This window comes from Thermomyces lanuginosus (assembly GCF_041956635.1).
Source record: "Thermomyces lanuginosus strain ATCC 200065 unplaced genomic scaffold VTN49scaffold_7, whole genome shotgun sequence".
In the NCBI taxonomy this organism is placed as follows: Eukaryota; Fungi; Ascomycota; class Eurotiomycetes; order Eurotiales; family Trichocomaceae; genus Thermomyces; species Thermomyces lanuginosus.
The window spans coordinates 665,715-686,340 of NW_027192341.1; the positions used below are offsets into that span (position 1 = coordinate 665,715).

At 52.0% G+C, this 20,626-nt stretch overlaps 7 protein-coding genes across 7 annotated transcripts; 3 read left to right on the forward strand and 4 right to left on the reverse strand.

The window, feature by feature from the left end:
• Positions 1–129: 129 nt before the first annotated feature.
• Positions 130–1,286, forward strand: VTN49DRAFT_7700 (uncharacterized protein; the record flags this gene model as incomplete). The annotated part of the gene is made up of 2 exons (XM_069415999.1): positions 130–163; positions 220–1,286. 2 exons carry the CDS (start codon positions 130–132, stop codon positions 1,284–1,286), a joined length of 1,101 nt encoding a protein of 366 aa, XP_069272061.1.
• Positions 1,287–1,661: 375 nt separating this feature from the next.
• Positions 1,662–4,067, forward strand: VTN49DRAFT_7701 (uncharacterized protein; the record flags this gene model as incomplete). Its single annotated transcript, XM_069416000.1, has 1 exon — positions 1,662–4,067. The coding sequence occupies one exon, from the start codon at positions 1,662–1,664 to the stop codon at positions 4,065–4,067; it is 2,406 nt and encodes an 801-aa protein (XP_069272062.1).
• A 66-nt stretch (positions 4,068–4,133) lies between these two features.
• VTN49DRAFT_7702 (uncharacterized protein) lies at positions 4,134–5,513 on the reverse strand (the record flags this gene model as incomplete). Its single annotated transcript, XM_069416001.1, has 2 exons — positions 4,134–5,208; positions 5,263–5,513. 2 exons carry the CDS (start codon positions 5,511–5,513, stop codon positions 4,134–4,136), a joined length of 1,326 nt encoding a protein of 441 aa, XP_069272063.1.
• Positions 5,514–9,460: 3,947 nt separating this feature from the next.
• VTN49DRAFT_7703 (uncharacterized protein) lies at positions 9,461–11,339 on the reverse strand (the record flags this gene model as incomplete). Its single annotated transcript, XM_069416002.1, has 2 exons — positions 9,461–9,600; positions 9,659–11,339. The coding sequence occupies 2 exons, from the start codon at positions 11,337–11,339 to the stop codon at positions 9,461–9,463; spliced, it is 1,821 nt and encodes a 606-aa protein (XP_069272064.1).
• Positions 11,340–12,268: 929 nt separating this feature from the next.
• Positions 12,269–13,165, forward strand: VTN49DRAFT_7704 (uncharacterized protein; the record flags this gene model as incomplete). The annotated part of the gene is made up of 3 exons (XM_069416003.1): positions 12,269–12,518; positions 12,586–12,812; positions 12,875–13,165. 3 exons carry the CDS (start codon positions 12,269–12,271, stop codon positions 13,163–13,165), a joined length of 768 nt encoding a protein of 255 aa, XP_069272065.1.
• Positions 13,166–13,446: 281 nt separating this feature from the next.
• VTN49DRAFT_7705 (uncharacterized protein) lies at positions 13,447–14,151 on the reverse strand (the record flags this gene model as incomplete). Its single annotated transcript, XM_069416004.1, has 1 exon — positions 13,447–14,151. One exon carries the CDS (start codon positions 14,149–14,151, stop codon positions 13,447–13,449), a length of 705 nt encoding a protein of 234 aa, XP_069272066.1.
• Positions 14,152–14,979: 828 nt separating this feature from the next.
• VTN49DRAFT_7706 (uncharacterized protein) lies at positions 14,980–19,505 on the reverse strand (the record flags this gene model as incomplete). The annotated part of the gene is made up of 3 exons (XM_069416005.1): positions 14,980–15,009; positions 15,065–19,092; positions 19,154–19,505. 3 exons carry the CDS (start codon positions 19,503–19,505, stop codon positions 14,980–14,982), a joined length of 4,410 nt encoding a protein of 1,469 aa, XP_069272067.1.
• Between the last annotated feature and the right edge of the window lie 1,121 nt (positions 19,506–20,626).

The following is a 20,626-nucleotide window of genomic DNA, read 5'->3' on the forward strand; positions in this document are numbered from 1 at the left end:
TAATTTTCAACCGTATCTAATCCCAGTGCACACATATAAATTCTATCGCGTCATAATCCTTACAGGCACTCGTGTCCGGCAGGTACAATTACAGCTTCCGAGGTTCATCAAATGACACTACCTGCGACGATGAGGCCATGGACATGGACAAGGAAAATTCCTGGTAAGTGGTTCATATCGGTAAGTTGTCACTTGGCGTGTTGCTGACAATTGGCCCAGTTGTTGCCTATAATCCTTTTCTTGTGCATGCCCGGCGAGTTCATTCCTACTCGTTTCACGTCTTCCGAGATGTGCCACCGCTTCGGCAACTGCGTCGAGAGCTGGGCAAATCAAACAGAACCGTCGGCTTGGTTCCGACAATGGGAGCTCTCCACGATGGTCATCTGTCGCTAGTGCGGCAGGCCGCAGCCGAAAATACGGACGTCTTCGTGAGCATCTATGTTAATCCCACGCAGTTCGGAGTCAACGAGGATTTGGACAGCTACCCGCGCACCTGGGATGCGGATATGGAGAAATTGGAGCGGCTCAATCGTGAGCTGCGGAGCGACCAGGGGGGTAGCGTTACGGCGGTTTTTGCGCCCACAACAAAGGTGATGTACCCGACGATCCCACCAACGTCGGAGATCGATGGACACGGCTCATTTGTCACCATCACACCTCTCGCGAACAAGCTGGAAGGCGCCTCACGGCCGGTCTTTTTTCGTGGCGTTGCGACTGTCTGCACCAAGCTGTTCAACATCGCAACCCCGGATCGGGTCTATTTCGGTCAAAAAGATGTCCAGCAGTGCGTGGTCATCAAGCGCTTGGTGAAGGACTTACACATCGATACAGAGGTTCGGATTGGTGCCACTGTGAGAGATCCTGACGGGCTGGCGATGAGCTCGAGAAATGCGTATCTGGGTAGCCGGAGAAGAGCAGTCGGCCTCGTTCTTTACCGAGCTCTTCACGCCGGAGAACTCGCGTTCAATTCCGGAAAGCGAACCCGTGAGGAAATCCTCGATGCAGCCAGGCGCGTTGCGGACGACACACTCGCGAGCCAGAAGGCCCTCCTACCCTCAGAGCGAGCTCTGTTCGAGGTGGACTACATTTCGCTCGCAGACCCGGAGACTTTAGACGAGCTTGACGTCGTAGATCCGAATCGTGGAGCCATTCTGAGCGGGGCAGTCAAGATGATGCCTGTCGAGGAACCTCGACCGAACGAAGACTTGGGCGTTGGGTCGGGCACGATTCCGGTTCGGCTGATAGATAACATTCTTCTTATGCCTAACGGACACCGTGATTTGTAGACAGTTGTACCTACCATGTATACCATCAAAAACGTGTATCAAGCGCAGTGAACCAATTGATCAATCTCCAGTCGAGCTCTCTAATAATAGTGCAAGAATCACTGAATCTGGAGTGATTCCTAAAGTACCTTTACTCAGGGGCATGTGTTGGCCCTGTTGGGACTCGAGGCATGTGAGTGTTGTGCTCACCGCCTCAAATTCTGCCAGATTTTCGAAGGCGGTGGGAAGATTCCGCAGAAATAATTTCTCACCGCCTTGGCTCAATCAGCAGAAAGTTCGATAGATTGAAACCGCAGAACCTGCCAATGCGGGCAGAGGACTCGAATAGAGTCAAATTTCAATTCGTACCACGGGAAAGGTGAGGTGACCGAGAAAATGGCGGACGATGGGCTTTTGGTGAACTTTTCCATCGGGGACGGGATCATCAAGCCTGAAGCCAAGTTCAAAGGCGGGACATGGCGCGATCGACTTTCGGCGAAGAAGCTTGCGCGACGGCGGGCGCAGAATCCACGTCCCAGCAAAAATGGCGAGCAAAAATCTAAGAATGCGAATAACGTGCCCTTGGGGTCACAAAACAAGGTTGATACGGAGGGTGGTCGGCCGACAAAACGACAACGAACGGACAGTGGAGAGTTTCGACCGGCGGCGGCATCGACGACCGGTGAACGGAAGCAAGGTGGACAACAGGCGCCGTCGTCAGGCAGCGCCGGAGGAGGAGGACACCATAGGCCAAAACATGTCATCTCATCATTGTTCACCTCCAACCCAACCCCAAGGACCGTTGGAGAGAACGAAAAACTCGAGGGAGCCGACGAAGATGTGAAGGTTCAGCCATCGAACGCGCCCATCGAGGGTATGGAGGATTTCACGGCCCTAGGCCTGACCTCAACCCTCGCCGCCCATCTCCTGACAAAGATGGAGCTCAAAGCACCGACCGCGATTCAGAAAGCGTCGATTCCACAACTAATAAAAGACGACAGCGATGCGTTCATTCAAGCAGAGACCGGCTCAGGAAAGACGTTAGCATATCTCTTACCATTGGTTCAGCGAATAATGGCCCTGAAAGATAGCAAAATTGGGGAGAAAGGAAGCGCAGCGAAATCCATTAATCGCGACTCCGGTTTGTTTGCCATCGTTCTCGCGCCGACGCGAGAGCTCTGCAAGCAGATTTCTGTCGTGCTTGAGAACCTCCTGCGAAGTGCGCATTGGATCGTCGCCGGCACGGTTATTGGCGGCGAGAAGAAAAAGTCAGAAAAGGCGCGTTTAAGAAAGGGTCTGAACATTCTCGTTGCTACCCCCGGCCGACTGGCCGACCATCTGGACAATACCAAAGTACTGGATGTCAGTTCGGTCCGATGGCTGGTCCTGGATGAGGGAGATAGATTAATGGACATGGGCTTTGAGGAGGAGATTCAAGGGATAGTCAAGAAGCTGGACGCCCGCCAGCGACCCAGCTCCACCGTCATGGGGTTACCGTCGAAGCGGATCACGGTTCTTTGTTCGGCGACGTTGAAGCTGAATGTGCAGAGGCTCGGCGAGATCAGCTTGAAGGATGCTGTGCATATCAAAGCTGACCCTGCCGATGTGCCGGAAAAGCCAAAGGAAACCAACGAAGATCGGTCGAATACATTTGTTCCCGCTCAATTGAAGCAGTCGTACGTGGTTACGGCAGCCAAGCTTCGCTTAGTTACTCTTACGGCGTTGATGAAGAGGACATTTGCCCGAAAGGGGTCCGTAATGAAGGCAATTATCTTCGTTTCTTGTGCGGACTCAGTCGACTTCCATTTTGAGGTGTTTCGGAGGCAAATCAGTCAAGAAGGAGAGAAAGAATCTGAGGAAGAAAGTGATTCTGAGAAAAAGCATGAGAAGACATCTCAAAAAAACAACGCGGACATATCCAAAACATCCCAGCACGACACCATCGCACCCGCAGCCGTAATATCCAACCCATCCAACCAGGTCACCGTCCATAAACTACATGGTTCCTTACCGCAGCACGTCCGAACTTCGACACTTGCATCATTCGCTCGCTGCAAGAACGCAGCGGTCCTCATCTGTACCGACGTTGCGTCACGAGGTCTCGACTTGCCCAACGTGGATCTCGTCGTGGAGTATGACCCGGCCTTCAGCGCCGATGATCATCTCCATCGAATCGGTCGAACGGCCCGCCTTGGTCGTGACGGACGGGCTATCATCTTCCTCCTCCCTGGTTGTGAGGAGGGCTACGTGGAAGTTCTAAAGCGCGGATACCGAGATGGAGGCAAGACGCTCACCCGCTCCGACGCCAATGAGGTCTTGAAGCGGGGTTTCGGCGGGAACATCGAATCTGCCAGCCAAAACTGGGAAGCCAAAGCCACAGAGTGGCAGCTGGATGTGGAGCGATGGGCATTGGAGAATCCAAAGATCTTGGAACTCGCGCGGCGAGCGTACCAGTCCCACATCCGAGCGTATGCCACCCACGTTGCTGCGGAACGAAGCATGTTCAACATCAAAGAACTGCACCTGGGACACCTGGCCAAAGCATTTGCTCTGCGAGATCGGCCATCCAAGATCAACGTGCCTGGTCTGCGACAGAGCAAGGATGAGACGAAGAAGGACTTCAAAGCATCTCGAAAATCGACCGGCAAGTCATCTAGCAGTAAGAAGAGGAGTGCTGCGGATGATGGCTCTGATGATGACGACCGCCCACGTCCTTCGAATGCCGATGAGGCTGCGCGCAAGATGCGGGCCAAGATGATGGAGTTGGCAGCTGGAGGTGCAAGCGAGTTCAATCTGGCGTAGGCACCCGCCTCGAGTGGGAGCTACGTTATCTGCGTATAATAATAGAAAAACTTCATTTGTCAATAATTAGTAGATCTCCCACAGCGCTATCTTTCCGTCCTTAGAGCCACTGGCTAGCCAATGGGTTTCCTGAGCTTTCTGCCGCCGTTGATTCTGAATAGCTTTCAAGGAGGCCCGTACGGGAGCAGCTGCTTGGCTCTTAACAACAGCTGCCGACGTAGAATCAGACGTATTGTTTTCATGAGTCGAGACGTAATGACTATCCTCCGCTTCATTCGACGAAAGTACTTCCGCAAAGGCGACCGCGTAGCATCCTTCCTTGTGCCATTTCAGCACCGCCAGCTCCTTCATGGTCTTGCAGGAATAAACTCGAACTCTTGCGTCCCATCCGGCCGTTGCGAATATCTTCCGATCAGAGCGCACTCGCAGACCTTGTTGACCGGCATGCTTGGTGTTGAGCACCTGCAGTGGACTGTCATCGCCGGACTTGACCAGCTCCATCCCCAACAATGGCACAGGATGCTTCACAATTAAGGCATCAGCAGATGAAGTAAAATACGAGTACCCCTCCTCCGGTGAGCCGAGCACGCCTAGAGAGAGGACGGGTTGAGAATGCGGACGGGTGGCGTAAAGTTTCTCCCACTGCCAGGACGTGTCGCCCGTGGCAGACAGTGGATGACGAGCATGGACCATAACATGTCCGTCTTCGTAGCCGCTCACAACGTATAATTCCTCGCGGCGCGTCGGAACGACGAAAATTTCCACCGCCATTACCATGCCGGTCTGAACAGCGGAATCCGCGGCTATCGTTGAGACGCGTTTCTCCGAGGGAAGATGAAATATATCTATCGCACCGGAGTTCAGTGCATTCGGCACTGCAATGTACGTTTCTGGAGATGTCTTAGGATTCGAATCCGACTCTCCAGAGCTGGAGCCGGAATCTGACCCTAGCGATGCCGGTGCTGCAAAGCACAGCGAAAATGCGCAAAAGTTAAGCGCATTCACCAGTAACGAATGCACCAGCCATGGCTGAGCCGATGTGGTCCTCTCCTTTTGGTCAACCGGCAGAGTCTTGTCTAACAGAGACTCTTCATCTGCCGGCATCAGCTTCCACAGCCGCAGCTTATGATCTCGACCATGTCTATCCGGTGTGTCAGCTCACAATCAAATGTAGCTTCCACGAAGGAGAACATACGTGAATATTTCTAAACCGGCCGACTCACGATCAAAGCCTTTGACCTCCAATACGGACGCGTCATGGCCTTTCCACACCGCTCGGGGTCTCTTCGACACTACATCCCAGACAACAATCCATCCATCTGCATCTGCCGAAATCAACCGCGAATTCCGCGCGCAGAAATGCAAAGCCTGGATCGGCGACGCATGGCCGCGCAGAATATATCGCGGCGTCGCAGGCGGCTGGGTCTCTGGGGGAGTGACTGGCATTTGTCTGATGTTTGGGATTCAGCGGCGGAGGAATTCTGGTAATGGAGTTGTTCAAACTGGGGATTCAAACCGTGGCCGGTAGGATTCCTCCTACGCTCCCATTAGGGACAGTGGGATGATTCAGGATCTTGACGATACGACGTGAGCACTAGCACTTTTGGTTCTACTGAAACGCATTCTCAGATTCCGGGAAAGTATTATTAGCATCAGCCCGAGTCGAAGACTGCGGACATCAAGCACAATATAGTCCATGCATATCTTTAGTCGATCAATGGACGTGGCCGCCACTATCCGTACAGAGGTTCGATTACTGAAAGATTACTTTCCCATTATGGTTTAGCATATGAGAAATGCGGAGCCGGGCATTCCATTGGTTAGTCCGTTGCAGCATATGGGAGGGACAATATGTACTATCCCGGCCATCGCAATGTGCGAAGTACACAGCGCCCGACATATGGACAGTTCTTAGACAAACCGGGCAAGTATCGAATACGGTACTTGTTGGACTTCATATGGGGAAGCACTGTTACAATTTAGCTTGCGACGATGGCCGAGAGAGTCGGTTTCGGTGCAGTCCAGTCGTACTCGGCCGTCAAGGGAGAGGAGATAGCGAAAGCAGCCAGAGTTCGCATGTTGGGCACATTATGGTGGGAAAATAGAGGCAAATGATCTGCATTAAGGCCTTTTTTGAGAATGCTTCATGCTCTTCATCCCCATTGTACTCAAAAGGGTATTCGGGTGCACTGCAAATGTTGCTTCGAGAGCTTTTGAAACTTTCTCCTCCCGGAGATGATAGAGAAGATGCCGTGGCGGCTGACGACACGGCGCCTCCAGTGAATATTCGCCTTGGAGAGAGCTTACTAAGAACTTAGTAACAGGTACAAAGGTAGGTACTCATTAAGGTAGAAAGTGCTTCCTGTACTTAGGGCAGTGACGCTCTAACCTGCGCTTGTAATAGTTGACACTTTTACTCTCCTCCTTTTCTATCTTCTCCGAGCTTTTCTTGCTCTTCTACAAGTCTCAGTGGCAATATCACTCGCATGACAGGATAGGACAGAAAACGTCCCCGCCTTGGACATCGTCGACCTAACGAACTATGCAAAGATGACGACGACTTGAGCGACGAGATGCGGAAAATGGAAGAAGAAGCAAAATTCATTATGGAAGCGGAACCCGAATACAGATACTATCCCGCTACCGAGGAAAACGACAACCCATATATATATACTACCCTATCTGTCTCGGCGAAGTGCTCAATGGCCGGTGCCAGATCGAGCACAAACTCGGCCATGGGCGTTTCTCTACCGTGTGGACGGCACATGACTTGCGCGACAAGAAAGATGTAGCCCTAAAGATCATAGCGACGACTCGTGACGGGGAATTATCAGGGGAGCATGAAATGCGAATTTACGATGAGATTCGACAGATTCCGGGGGTACCTCAGAACGTCTTGTGACGTACCTGGACACATTCGTAGTGAGCACTTCGGCTGGGCGGAATCATAGGTGTTTGTGCTACCATTTCTTGCGCCATGTCCCGACATAGTGGCGCTTTGCAAGTTGTCCACGGTGACACGCATTTCTGTCGCGAAACAGCTGTTAGTGGCCCTGGAGGCGTTGCATACTTCAGGCATTGTGCACCGCGGTGAGCTCTCATAATTCTATTTCTCGGGTTCGTCGCATCTATACTGACAGGAGTGCCCAGATTTGAGAGACGATAACTGTTTGTGGGGAATATCTCCCCTTCATGACCTTCCTCGACATGCCAAATAGGATCTTTTGGGCTGGCCCGTCAAGAGACCCATACGCTACCCCGTGAATCAATTCCGCAAGCAGGTCAAACCGGGAGAAATCGTCCTCCCTCTCGAAGTCCCCGACCATCTGCGCACTGACCAATTCTACCTCAGTGACTTCAGCCTCGCCATGCATGTCGACGATACCACCGTGCCCCAGATGGGTTTTCCTCCTGAATACTCCATACTTTGCTCTCCAGATCGACTCCATCGAAAGCATCCCAGTCCGGCGTGCGATATGTGGAGCTACATGGTCATATTTAACCGGCTGTACGTCGGTTGTTCGCCATTCAGAAGCCTATATCACGGCCGGTGTCATTGAAGGAATGATCTACTCCTTGGGACCGCTACCAAAGGAATGGAAGCGCCAATGCGTCGACCCAGAGGTGCCACGCGACTGGTGGTATGATCCGAACACTTTCCTGGGTCCAAAGCGTGGCCTTGCATCGGTATTGTCCGGAGGAGCGGTTGACTGCGTCGGAGCTGCTGCAGAACTCGGAGTTTAGGGCTTTAATGCGGAGGTACGGTTGCTGATCGCACGTTCTTCTGTTAGCTCGCTACCGTCCCTGATCACTCTTCGAGGGCAATGCCATTCAGCCACCCTAGGTCGTGGGTGTTGAGTTTTTATTGATACTCTTGTAATGTACGTATCTACCAACTTAGGTCCCAATACTTGGAGGTGGGAAAGCACATACGCAATAAATGGTTGTTGCCTTTATACTGGTTTAAGGGAGGGCACTGCGAGGTACTGCGTTAGGATTAAGAATATTAGGAGTCTATCACAGTCAGTTCCAAATTTGCTTGGAATTCGCATATGCGATGGGCCTCCGCTATGGTCACGGCTGTTCTTGCCCCCTCGGTCACTTGCCTCGCAGACGCCATTCCTTTAGTTACCCTGGAGCTCTGCAGCCTCAACAGGAAAGTGCATCCCCAAAGAGGCAGTCCCAGTCGCTCCTTCCTTTCTTCACTGCAAGTTCGAAGAGCAAACGTAGAATAACCGTCAAGTAATCCCAAGTACTCATACAAATCGGCGAAACCCGTTTGCAGTACAAAGGCTACCATGGATGCCAATTCAGAAATCCAGGTCGTATGGCAACAGGCAGCTCGTGGTGCCTGGCTCAATCGCAATGCGCTCAACCTTGAAACGACGCGCAAAGAGTTGGAGGAAACAACGGAGAGGCTTGCAAGGGAGTGCGCCATAAGACATCGCGCACATCGCGCCATCATATTGTATGGGAACTGCGTACAAAAACAAAGCATCTCATATCTAGATGTATTTCTTAATAATCAGCATCAAAACTCTATTGTTCACGCTTCATGCTAAACTGCAATGTTTCAGGGCATCCATACACGCGACAACGAGGGATGTGAGGACCGGGATGATCAGACGGGATGAGAGGTACCTCACCATTCGCCTGTTGCCTCAGGAATGGACCGTACATGCATACGTGAGATATACGGAAGGGGACAATAGCTTGCAAAAAGGAAAAACCTGGAGGATCCGGTCTCCATCTTGGATTTGAGTTCCCTCAGTCCTTTAACTGGTCATCCATTTCCCAACTTCCACGCCGTCACTGGCGCAAACGTAATAATGCAGACAAAGTGTTGAGAGAAAACTGACGCGGCAATGCATCCACCTTCCCAGAGGTCGGTGGAAAAGAACACCATGGTTGATTTGAGGAACCACATGTTGGCTGCATGGGTGCCTCAGGATGAAGTATCTCGTGCTGGATGGAGAGTCACATGATTCGATATGCCCTAGATGAAGACACCTGGGCTCTAATCATAGCTGGAACGAGCACCCACGGGTGAACGGATGAAAACGTCCATAGACAAGAAGCACACGAGAAAAGCTTGGTGAGGCCTAACTGTCCCTCGTCGCCAACTCAGCCAGGCAGACAGGATGGAGTCAGTGTTCAGGAGGCTCCGATGCATCGCTCGGACATCCTCATAGACAGAGAAGCAGTCGAGCATAAACTATTTTTATGAGGCATTGTATCAGGCTTGATGTAGGCATGCAACCAGAGCCGAAAATCGTGTATTCCCATTATGTATCTAATCGTCAATCCATTTTTATCCACATGAACTTTTTAATAAACCGAAATCCAACCATTCCAAGTCATAATCTAGACATGGTAAAGGAAAATTCGCGTGACTACTGTTCCACGTCGACATGCTGTGGTTTCTTTCTCAAACGAGGAAACTTGACGGGCAGGATGATGCCCAGCATAAGAAGCGCCCATAAGCCTGCAGATGCAAATGTCCAACGAAGAGCATGATTATAGGCGGCAATGGCTGCAAATCACCAAGTTAGTGATAACTTACTCAGAGATTGAGAACTTTTGGCACATACCTTGCTTCTGATGGACCGGGTCGAGGGTCGCCACCGCTTCGACAGACTTGCGAACCAAGAGAATGATCTGTTCTTTGTCGGGGCCAGTAATGAGCATTTCGAGGTACGCACGTAATGCGTTCTGCAGGATCAGACTACTCGATGCAATGCCCAGCACAAAGCCCAGATTTCGCCACAACCCCATCGTCGATACGCAAATGGCCTGGTCTTCTTGCCTGTTCACAGCAAGGATGGCAATGGTAAAGGTCGGAAATGAGAAACCCTGACCGAAGCTGGCCAGGGCAATAAAGATTAAGGTTAGAATATACGGCATTTTGGCAACGAGAGTCAGCAGCGTCGTCGCGACGCCTCCGAGGACGAGAAACACGGACCCGATGACTGCAAACAGCTTCATTCGACGAGACCAGGTGATGAGAAAACCAGTCATGACACTGGAGCACGTCGCTGCCAGCGTGGATGCAAGTAGATTGAGCCCTGATTGGGTGGCGGATTCGAGCTTGACGGCCTGGAAGAATAACGGCACGTTGAACATAACGGTGTTGACAGCGATGGCCCCGAAGAAGTTGCTGTAGATGATAGACGCGCTGGGATTGCGGGACAGCAGCCAGAGGGGCATGACCGGTACCTCGACTTTATTTTCGTACCAGGGCATGATGACGGTAAAGACCACAGCCAGGCAGAGGGATCCTATGACCACAGGGTGGCCCCAAGAGAGGACGTTGCCTCCGAGATTGATACCAATGATGAGTGCGCTCACACCCAGGGTCAACAGAACGGAGCCTGTGATGTCGGTGCGGCGGATCAACTGCGCTATGCTCCGCGGCTGTTGGTCTTTGGGCTGCGTCAGGCCCAACTCTGGAGGGGTTGACCACGCAGCCAGCACGAGATACGCAAGGATGAAGGGTACCTGGATGGCAAAAGCACCGCGCCACCCTAGATAATCACAGAGGATACCACCCCCGGCATAGCCGCAGGCACTGGCAATGCCCAGGGTGGCGTTGATGTACGATTGGTAGATTCCACGATACTCCAGGCGCACGATATCACTACAGATGATAGAACCCAGGGAAAACACGCCCCCTGCTCCAATTCCACACACAGCCCGTGCCGCGATAAAGCTACCAATGCTCTGCGCCGCTGCACACCATATCGTGGTAACCAGAAACATCACAATAGAGAAAAGATAAACGGGCCGACGCCCCAAGGTATCGGAAATCCGTCCAAACATCGGCAACAGGGCGGTTGATGTAAGGAGGAACGCGGTGGACAGCCACGAGGCCGAGTTGGACGCCTTGAAATATGAGGTGATGACGGGATGGGCCGAGGCCATCAACGTGGAGTCGAAGAACCCGACAAAGTAGCCTAGCTGGATACCGCCGAAAATGATCCAGAACTGCCTGGGAGTGACGTTCATAAACCGGTCGGCGTAGGTCGTTTCATATGTCTTGTGGCCCCCATCAGTCTCCGATTGCTCTGGGGGCGCTGTGGTGGCCGAGGTGACTCGTTCCAAGCTGGGTTCCAAGCCCGACGTGATTGAGAGCACTTTGACCAAGTCAGTTTGCTGTGAGGATGCATCTTCGCTGGCATGTACGTTGCCATCATTCTCGAATGTGTGATTGGTATCATCTTTGTGGCCATGAGGGATCAATGGCGTCGTCTCATCCACTGGCACATGGCCCATTTTGGTGTTGGTACTCCGTACTCCGTACTTGATTAGAATAGACGGACAGGAGGAGGAATGCTTTTCTTTCCTCCCTTCTATTTCATGGGCAGTCCCCTGTCTTGATTTATACGACCCTAGTGAGTCTGATCCCAGACCAGCTGACTCATTATGAAAGATCAGCAATGCATCTGAAGTTCTGGACCATGACGGAGATTTAGCCGAAGAGAACTGAGACCGAGAAACTTTTTCGTTGCGATCGCTGCCTAAGCCCTCAGGCATTCTTCTAATATTCCAAATAACATAGACCCGAGTGCGATATTGGTTACTCGAATCGCATCAGATTCTCGGTGTGCTTGATCGGGAGAGTCACATAGCGTCGGCGTTGAACCGAATGAAATCTGTTATTGAAAACGCGAATCTGATCGATCTGAAGACTACTATCCAGCCCGAACTCCAGTTCCAACTGAAATCGAGCGGTGAAGAGTCCGACCCCTCATTGATCTTACAGTCAGCTACAGTAGTATGATTTGATCTTGCATTTCAGCCACCGGCGGTCAAAGAGCTGCTTTATAAGGTTATTATTACCAATTCTGCACGCCTGCACGTTCAGCGATTGGCCATGCAGAGCGCAGTTGCACTGCATTTGCCGTTCTCTGAGTGTCAGGGGGTGTGCTCGGAATGGCTCCCGAAAACCGTCCCTTTTTGGTCCAATGAGAGTGAGGAGGCCTATCAGATCAGATTTGACGGACCACAGTGGGGGAGGCCGATAAGAGTCATACTTTTGAGATGGAATGGCAATGAGTAGTATACTAAAGGTCGATCTGATTCAGTACACAAGAAATTCAGTTCGTACTGCTTGTTGTACATTGCCCGAAAGCTACTCTACCGCACAGCCTGCAGCCGATCTAAATTTAATTTCAGCACGGACTGCAGTTCCCCTCAATAAGATGCGTCCTCCCCTCCGAATCGCGGTCCTTGAATGCGACACGCCTCTGCCAAACACCCACGCGAAATACGGTGGTTATGGTGGCGTCTTCGAGTCGCTCTTGCGGGCCAGTGCAAAGAAGCTGAATGATGACAATGGACCATACCAGCTGGACCCAGACCGGGACCTGCAAATCTCGAAATGGAACATTGTCGACGAGGACAAGTATCCGAACCTAGAAGACATTGATGCAATTTTGATCTCGGGCTCGAGTGCGTTAATCTCCTACAGCAAACTTTCGCAGGTTTAGTCGCTGATCGGAAACACAACTGTGATCAGAACATAACGCGTTCGACGACCACCCATGGATCATTAGACTAGTCGAATACACCAAACAAGTCTACGCGCATGACCGCGTACGCATCATCGGCGTCTGTTTCGGACATCAGATCGTTGGCCGCGCGCTAGGGGCGCCTGTCGGCCGAAGCGATATTGGATGGGAGATTTCCGTGTGCGACGTGGACTTGACGGATAAGGGCAAGGAGCTGTTTGGTAAAGAAAAATTGGTATGATATTTTATGACTGGTGATGGGCCTAGCTGATTTTTCACCTAACACATCGATTACAGAGCTTGCAACAAATGCACCGCGACATCGTCAAGGAATATCCCAAAGAAACGATTCCCCTCGCCTCGTCGCCCCGTTGCTCCGTCCAAGGAATGTACATCCCGCGCCGTCTAATCACCCTTCAAGGCCACCCGGAGTTCACCGAGGAAATCGTGTCTGAGATTCTGACCACGCGGAACAAGTTGCGCGTGTTCTCGGACGAGGAATGTCAAGAGGCCATGTCAAGGGTCAAGAACGAGCATGATGGACTTGTCGCGGGTGCGGCTTTCTTGCGATTCTTGCTTGAGGAGTAGACGAGCGGAGGTGATAGAGGCTAGATAGATCTGGCTGAGTATGTAAATAGCATATATGATAGACGTACAGCCTTTACCGAACTCAGGGCCACGGATCGGGTGCAATTATGCGGGATTGCGAACAATAGAGTGCTGACCGGATATGGTAATGTCGTGTCACATCCCACGTGAAAATCAAAAGCCCACGTCAAAAGGTCCATAATATTGCCGACATAGAAAAAGCATTCACCCAAAAGAGACACCACAAAAGGACACTCGACTCCTAACTCCAAATACAATCCCTACACCTGCTCATCACGCTCCAAAAAAGATGGGTCCATCTCAATGCGTCTCTCAAATTTCGTCCACCAATCCCGGAAACTCTTCAACGGTACGACTTCCTCGCCCTGCTTATTCGGATTCGACTCGGCAAAGCTGGCCAAGAAGTTGAAAGCATTCCCGATGATCCGTTGCGCCAGGGTCTTGGTGGTGATCTGCTTCGCCTGCGGTGTCATGCGGATGAGGTCGGTCGACGACGACGCTTGTGCGGCCTGTGACTGTGCTCGCGACGCCTCAAGCGCTGCCATCTGCTGTGCCACGTTCTGCGCTGGTTCGATCGATATCCCCAGCACGTATTGGCTGTTGGGGGCCTCCAACGGACGCGTCGTATCCTCATCCAGCATCTCGTCCTCCTCTTGGGCCTCTGTTCGTCGCGGCAGCCCGGATCCAACTTTGAAGATGGCCGATGGTTTTTCGTTCCCTATGGCCCCCAGAAACTTAAATTCTGGCCCATTCGGACCCGGTTTTGCGTTCGGCGATTGCAGGTAGATCGCGGCAGCTGTGTCGGGAGGGAGGACGGTTCCCGGTAGGAGAAACACGACGAGGTGATTGAAGGCTGGCTGGGCGGGGATTGTGAACGTGAACTTCGTCGCTTGGCCATTAGGTTGCGCGTCCAGCACAGCTATATCTGTAAGACAGGGTCGACCGGGTATGACGACAGAGAACATTGCGCGTCGGGAAGTCTCAACCTAGAACTTGTACGCGTGGAACAGAGTCAAGGAATGATGATGCGGGCGACGCTGGTATCTGTCAATTGCTGTGTTATGTAGGCCGTCAGCATAAAATCATAACTCGTTTCGATTTATGCGCTTGGATTAAGAGTAAACAATGTGGATTTATTTTCCTGGCGATGCGGTAATGACGAAGAACGACATCGAAGCTTCCAACCCTTATCTTATCGATAAGCTGATAAGGGTTAACATCTCTTTTAGGAAACTACAGAATGCTAAGGCTGAGATTGCAGACTTCGAGTAGGTAATTGGCACATAAAAAGTGTCTAGACAATGAACATGACAGCCTGATTGACAGACTAACCTCTGCTTGCATGTGCTACCCAAAGAGTGATGCCTCCTTGCCTTCTCCGTTGTAGGCTACATGCTACCTAGAAAAGAACAGGTCCAAGCACAATTTGACCAAAACACAATCGAACAACACACTCAAAAATGGGACCGAAGCGATCCATCCAGACATTGGCATCTGAAGGTCTTTTGTGGTTGTAAAAGTCAAGCTGCTATTTACGAGGGTTGCAAAGCAATTTGTGTCGTCATTCTTTGAGAAACAAATATTTACATTCGTTTCCCAATCTATTTCTAATAGATCACACATTCCTTCGATCCTGAACACCTGAGAAACCTCAAAGAGGCCGTAAGGCCCTCAAAAAATGAAATGTATCCTGCAAAATATCAGATATTAATATTATTAACTCGACCGGATGGCCAAAAGTCAATCCGGCGGTAATGCCGAAGAAAGAAAGTATTGAACTCGAGGCACCGAAATCAACGGCGGTTGAAGTTCAAGAAGCGAGACTGGAAATCTTGTTAGCATGAAACAAGACAAGAATAGCTGGTGACTGTCACTTACTCCAAGGAGCAGCAGGATCAAATTGCTGCCGATGAAAGCAACAAAGATGCCCAGGTCTCTCCAGCGATGGTCGTACGACATGTCGAGAGGCTTGTAGAACTCGTCCCCGACTTTATACGCACAGTACTCGCACACCCGGGTTGCGTTATCCACGATGTAGCCAAAGCCACCTCGCTCGAAGAAAGGCTCCAAGTACTCGCCGCAGGTCTGGCCTGGCGGCGCATCGAACCGGTTGAGCTCCTCCGACGTGCATTGGACGGGACGGTCGTGAAGCTCCGTCACCAACATGCCTCCGATCAGCCGAGTGAACGGATCCAGCTGATACATCCAGGCACGCCAGAAGCCGGGAATCTGGGGCTTGGGGATGGCGACACCGCAAAACAACGCAAAGACGACGATGAACGGTGGGTTGAATTGCAACGCAATGCGCGCGCTCGGGGTGAGAGCCTGGATCATCTGGCCAAAAGTCACCGCGAATATCTCGGTGATGAGCACCATGAAGAACTGATAGCCAGCACGGTGCGTCGCGTACGAGAAGCCCGGGATGTAGTAGATGGGAAGGAAGAAGACAACTCCCGCTAGGATACTGTAGGGAAGCTCGCCGATGATCATCGTGAGGGCATACACAATCGGTCGGTACATTTTGGAGGTGGTCTCCCGATACGAAATCATTCGGCAAAAGTCGTATCTGACCTCCACCTGCTGGATGATGATGGCAGGAATAACGGTGATCTGAAAGAGGATGAAAACCCGATACTGAAGAGAAGACCGAGAGTCGTCCAGCTGCAGGAAAGCGAGACCAGTCAAAAGCGCGATGATACCGTGAACAAACAGCCGCGTGAAGCCGTAATTCGGGGACCGCCAGAACGCTAGGTTCGTCCGACGTAAGACAGTCTTGATCTGGTACCAGGTCGGAGTGGCATACTCAATCTCCTGTGTGTGCGGCTCGTTGGATTCGCGGGTTGCGGCGATGCGCTCAGCCTTGATGCGAGTAATTTCCTCCTTAACTTGCGCCAGCTCCGGAGACTCGCGCCAGATCTCACCCCAATCACGGTCGCCGATACGAGGAGTTTGGCCTGCACCGATCGCATCAAGCATCCACTCCGCAGGGTTGGCATTCGGCGGGCATTCAGCGCCATTGCGTCGGAAATAGTCAAGCAGAACTTGGCAGTCCGGTCCAATCTCTCCAAAGTAGACACATTCGCCGCCTCTCTGCAGCAGTAATAATCGGTCGAAGCTCTCGAACAGTGCCGCATTCGGCTGGTGGATGGTGCAAAGGATTGCCTGGCCAGCGGCAGCAAGCTTGCGCAGGAAGCGGACAATGTTGAAGGCAGATTGACTGTCCAGACCAGACGTCGGCTCGTCGAGGAACAGCAAAAGCTCCGGTTTGGCTGCCAGCTCGACTCCAATGGTCACCCGCTTGCGCTCCTCGACGGAAAGACCGAACCCGGGGAATCCGATCATGGCATCCGCCAAGTCTTCCAATTCGAGCAAGGAGATGATCTCCTCGACGTAGGCGTGCTTCTCCTCAATTGGCACTTCGTAAGGCTGACGCAACTCAGCAGAGAAACGCAAGGCCTCCCGGACTGTCTGCGTTGGCTCGTGAACATCGAGCTGCTCCGCATATGAAGTGCCTCGCTGAAAGGCTGGACCAAGTGGCTGACCATCAACGAGAATGTCGCCGGTGACTACACCAATGTTCTTGCGGTGTGCCAGCACGTCCAACAGGGTGGTCTTGCCCGCACCCGATGCGCCCATCAAAGCGGTCAGCTTCCCCGGTTGCACATAGCCGTATATCGAGTTCAGCAATCGACGGGTTCCGCCATGAACTGGGACATCATAGTTCAAATCTTCCCACGTCAACACCGATTTTGAGGTAATCTTCAGGTCGCTCCCAGTGTCCTCTTTGCTCCTGTTCTTCCGGCTCCTCTCGCGCTTCTCCATGAGTTTTTGGTTGAGTGCTTTCCGCTCGGCATTCTCCTTGTGAAAGAATCTAACGGCCATACCGCCAGCTCCCCACTTCATCACTTCGCCAAAAAACATGTTTGTGAACAAGAAGAAAAAGGTCAGTGCGATTAAGATTCCAAAATTGCGCCATAAATCCCCTCGATGGTACGAGAAAGCCTCACTCAGGTAGTTCAAGCCGGAGACCAGATTAGTCCCGGCCCTGCTTCCCGGCAACGTGCAGCTTTGATACTGGATGTCATCATATCCTTCGCCGGCCGGAACCAGGGCACTCTCATCGCAGGTCAGAGTCAATCGCTTGAATTCGTTCACCATCAGCGCCGCGAATCCAAGTCCCACGTTGTTGATGTAGAACAACCAACGAAGCCACACTTGTGCATCCTTCCATTGGATCAGATAGCCAGCAGTCAAGATGTAAAGCGTGACGGTGGTGGCCGCAAACTTCATGGCGTAATCGAAATCGGGAGAAATACAGCCTATTGTGCGGAAGAACAGAGTCATTGACAGATAGCACACGATGACCATCAGAAGGTATGTAAAGAAGGCGCCCGCATCCAAGGCCAGTCCACACATGAAATAGACGATGATACTGAATAGCAAGATCAGCACGCTTCCAAATGCCGCGTCCACCAAGATCTGCGCGACCCATAACGCGGCGGGCCGGTGAAAGGTGAAGGCGCGGTGTTTCTCGACGATATTCCGACCCAACATCGCGCTGCCCAGTTCAGCGAACGCCATGAAGCAATTGAAGAGAATGGAAATGAACAGCAAGCCACCACGGGGGAAAGCGCCGGAACTGGTTTCAGGGAGCTTCAACCAAACCGTACCAAGGACAATTGCGGTACCAATCGTCGTTGCCCATGTGACGTAAAGGGTGAACTTGTCTTGCATTTTGATGAGGGCCTGGCGCTTCATCAGAGCCCAGACCTGAATCCAGAACGGGCTCGAGTAGACCGAGGATTTGGGCGTGTATTTCCGTTTCGCCTCCTGGTGTGCCAGCTCGAACTCCTCGTAGACGTGCTTCTCTTCCTGAACCTGGGCTCGGTAGGCGGCCATTTCCTGGTCGAGCGCCTTCCGGTACGGAGATTCGTTGAAAGCCTTGGCCAACTCTTCCGGGGTTGATGGTACGTCCTCTTCGGTCAGCCCTTCCTTGAAATCGCGCTCGAACGGATCAGTGCAGCCAGTCAGATAGTCTGGGGTTGTCTGCCGGGGTTTCTCCTTGAAGCCGAGGTTCTCAAAGTAGGCTCGCGCCTCGGAAGTAGGACCGAAGAACACCTGACGGCCTTCGTCGATAACCATCACCTTGTCGAACTGCTCGTAGATCGATTCAGACGCTTGATACAGGGAAACAAAAGTCGTCGTCTTGTAAATGTTGGTCATAATGCGAAGAGACTTGGCAAAGTCGAGGGCAGTAGATGCGTCGAGACCGCGCGTGGTGTTGTCCCATGCTGTTACAGTAGCTGAAGTGATCATCATCTCTGCGATACTGACGCGCTTTCGTTCTCCTCCCGAGACGCCGCGAATGAAAGCATCGCCAACCACCGTGTCGATCGTATGCTCGATGTTGAACATTTTGAGTAGCAACTTGATCACCCGGTCTCTGAAATCTTTCGCTGACACGCCCGCGGGCCGTTTGCCTGGCGTTTTGGTGTCGAGGGCAAAGCCCAAGGTCTGGCCCACTGTCAACGTCGGATGATGAATGTCGTCTTCCTGGTTGTATACTGCCTCTCCCCGGAATCGTTTCGCAAATGTCTTAGCGTCGAACGGACCATACATAACGTCACCATCAATGCTGGTGTACCCTAAACGCTGGTTCGCCATCAATTTGAGAAATGTTGTGCAGCCTGCCCCAGGACGTCCCAGAACAAGAATCATTTCACCGGGCTTGACGACGCCGCGCAGGTCACGAAGAATTTCCACTTCAGGAGGCTTGGGTCCTAGCTTCAGCCAGGACATGATGGTGAAGGGAACGTTGAAGAAGCCAATGACCGCATCGGGGAACGTCGGTATATTGAGCTTGACGCCTCCCGAGCCCCGAACAGTGAGGTTATCCCAGAGAACGCCTGTGGACATGGTCAGCAACCGTAGTTGCTAGAGATGCCGTGTATTATGGGAATTACATACCGATATGCTTTGGCTTGATCCCCGCCTCCTCCTCGGCCCTCTTCGAGCCATGCAGCGCCTCTTCAAGACTCCACGGCTCTTCCACTTCGGTCGACTCGCTGGACATCTCGATATCCCTTTCCTTGGGGTTCTTAGAATGCCTCGAGGCTCGCTTTGCGTTCTTGGAGATGTTCGAGAGCTCCCTGCTCAACTCGGCAAAATCCCTCTCCGCCTGCTCCACGTCGACGCCGGACTGAACGCGTGAAAGGCCGTTCGGATTCGAATTGCGCACCTTTTCCCGGCCCTCCTCGAACGACACGGGACGAGTGGCCGTGTCGGACGAGTCGTCCGCCAGGGACCTTTTCTCCGACATGGTGGAGAAACGACAGAGACGATTGCCGTGCTTGTCTGTATCCTACTTTTGTATGGTCGCAGTGACAATCGTAAACACAGATATCAACAGGTCGATATTATGAAATCACAGATCTATGCACGAGGGAGATTGCTGTCTCTGTGTTTCTCTCCGGAGTCGGGAATCATATCCAGGAACAAAGTGATTTGGCCCGAAAATTTGGAGGACAGCGGAGAGTTACAAAGAGAACTCTGCAGGGAAAACGTGCAGAGCCCCCTACGGCGGAAATTTATAGGTATATATGATCTATCAAATGGCAGATGTATGGGGACCCTGAAGAAAAAAAAATGTAAAACAACCCCCGAAATTGATTAATAAGCCAAGAGAATCACAGCTCTGACAACATGCTTTAGGGTTAATTCCGGTAGAAGAGACAAAGATCGATGGATCATAGATGAACGATAGTGGGTCGAACTGCAACAATCACCGCGGAACAATCAATCAGAAGCGCGAATTGCAAGTCGATGACTGCAAGCGATGGCCCAAGCTTCTTCCATCCATGGGTCCATCGTTGACGTTCTCACAGTAGATTTTCCTCCGATACGACCGAAAGTCTCCGTGATTTCTAATGATTGCTCATTGTGACCGTCATTTAAATGGGTGCCTGAAGTTCCGCTTACCTGAAAGTCTCCATCCGGACGAAAATCAAGGATCGGCGAACGATATAGGAAGCTCTCGTTTAGCTTGGCGCGTCGGAACGCATCCAAAGGAAAGGTCGAGAGCCAAGTCGGGGACCCGATTCGACTTAGCACTTGTTAGGGCATTTCGGATCGGTTCCGCTGAGTAAGGTTTTACCGGACGAAACTTCGGCTTTTCTCGGTCACGTGAGTCAATCCAATCCTCGGTGCGGTGGTGCCCATCCCTGCTCGTCCTTATCGGAGCCCTAAAACAGGATGAACATTCAGTCGGACAGTCTTGCGTCGAGGCCGCAACCGTTGACGAAGTCGATACCTCGACCGAGGAGGCTCTTCCGAATACAAATCGATTGGGCCGTTTTTCCATGTCATGCTGTCACGTCGATTTAGTGGCCAATTACCGTAGAGTGTTCGTCTTCAGCTCGATCTGTGTGTACTCCCCTATTT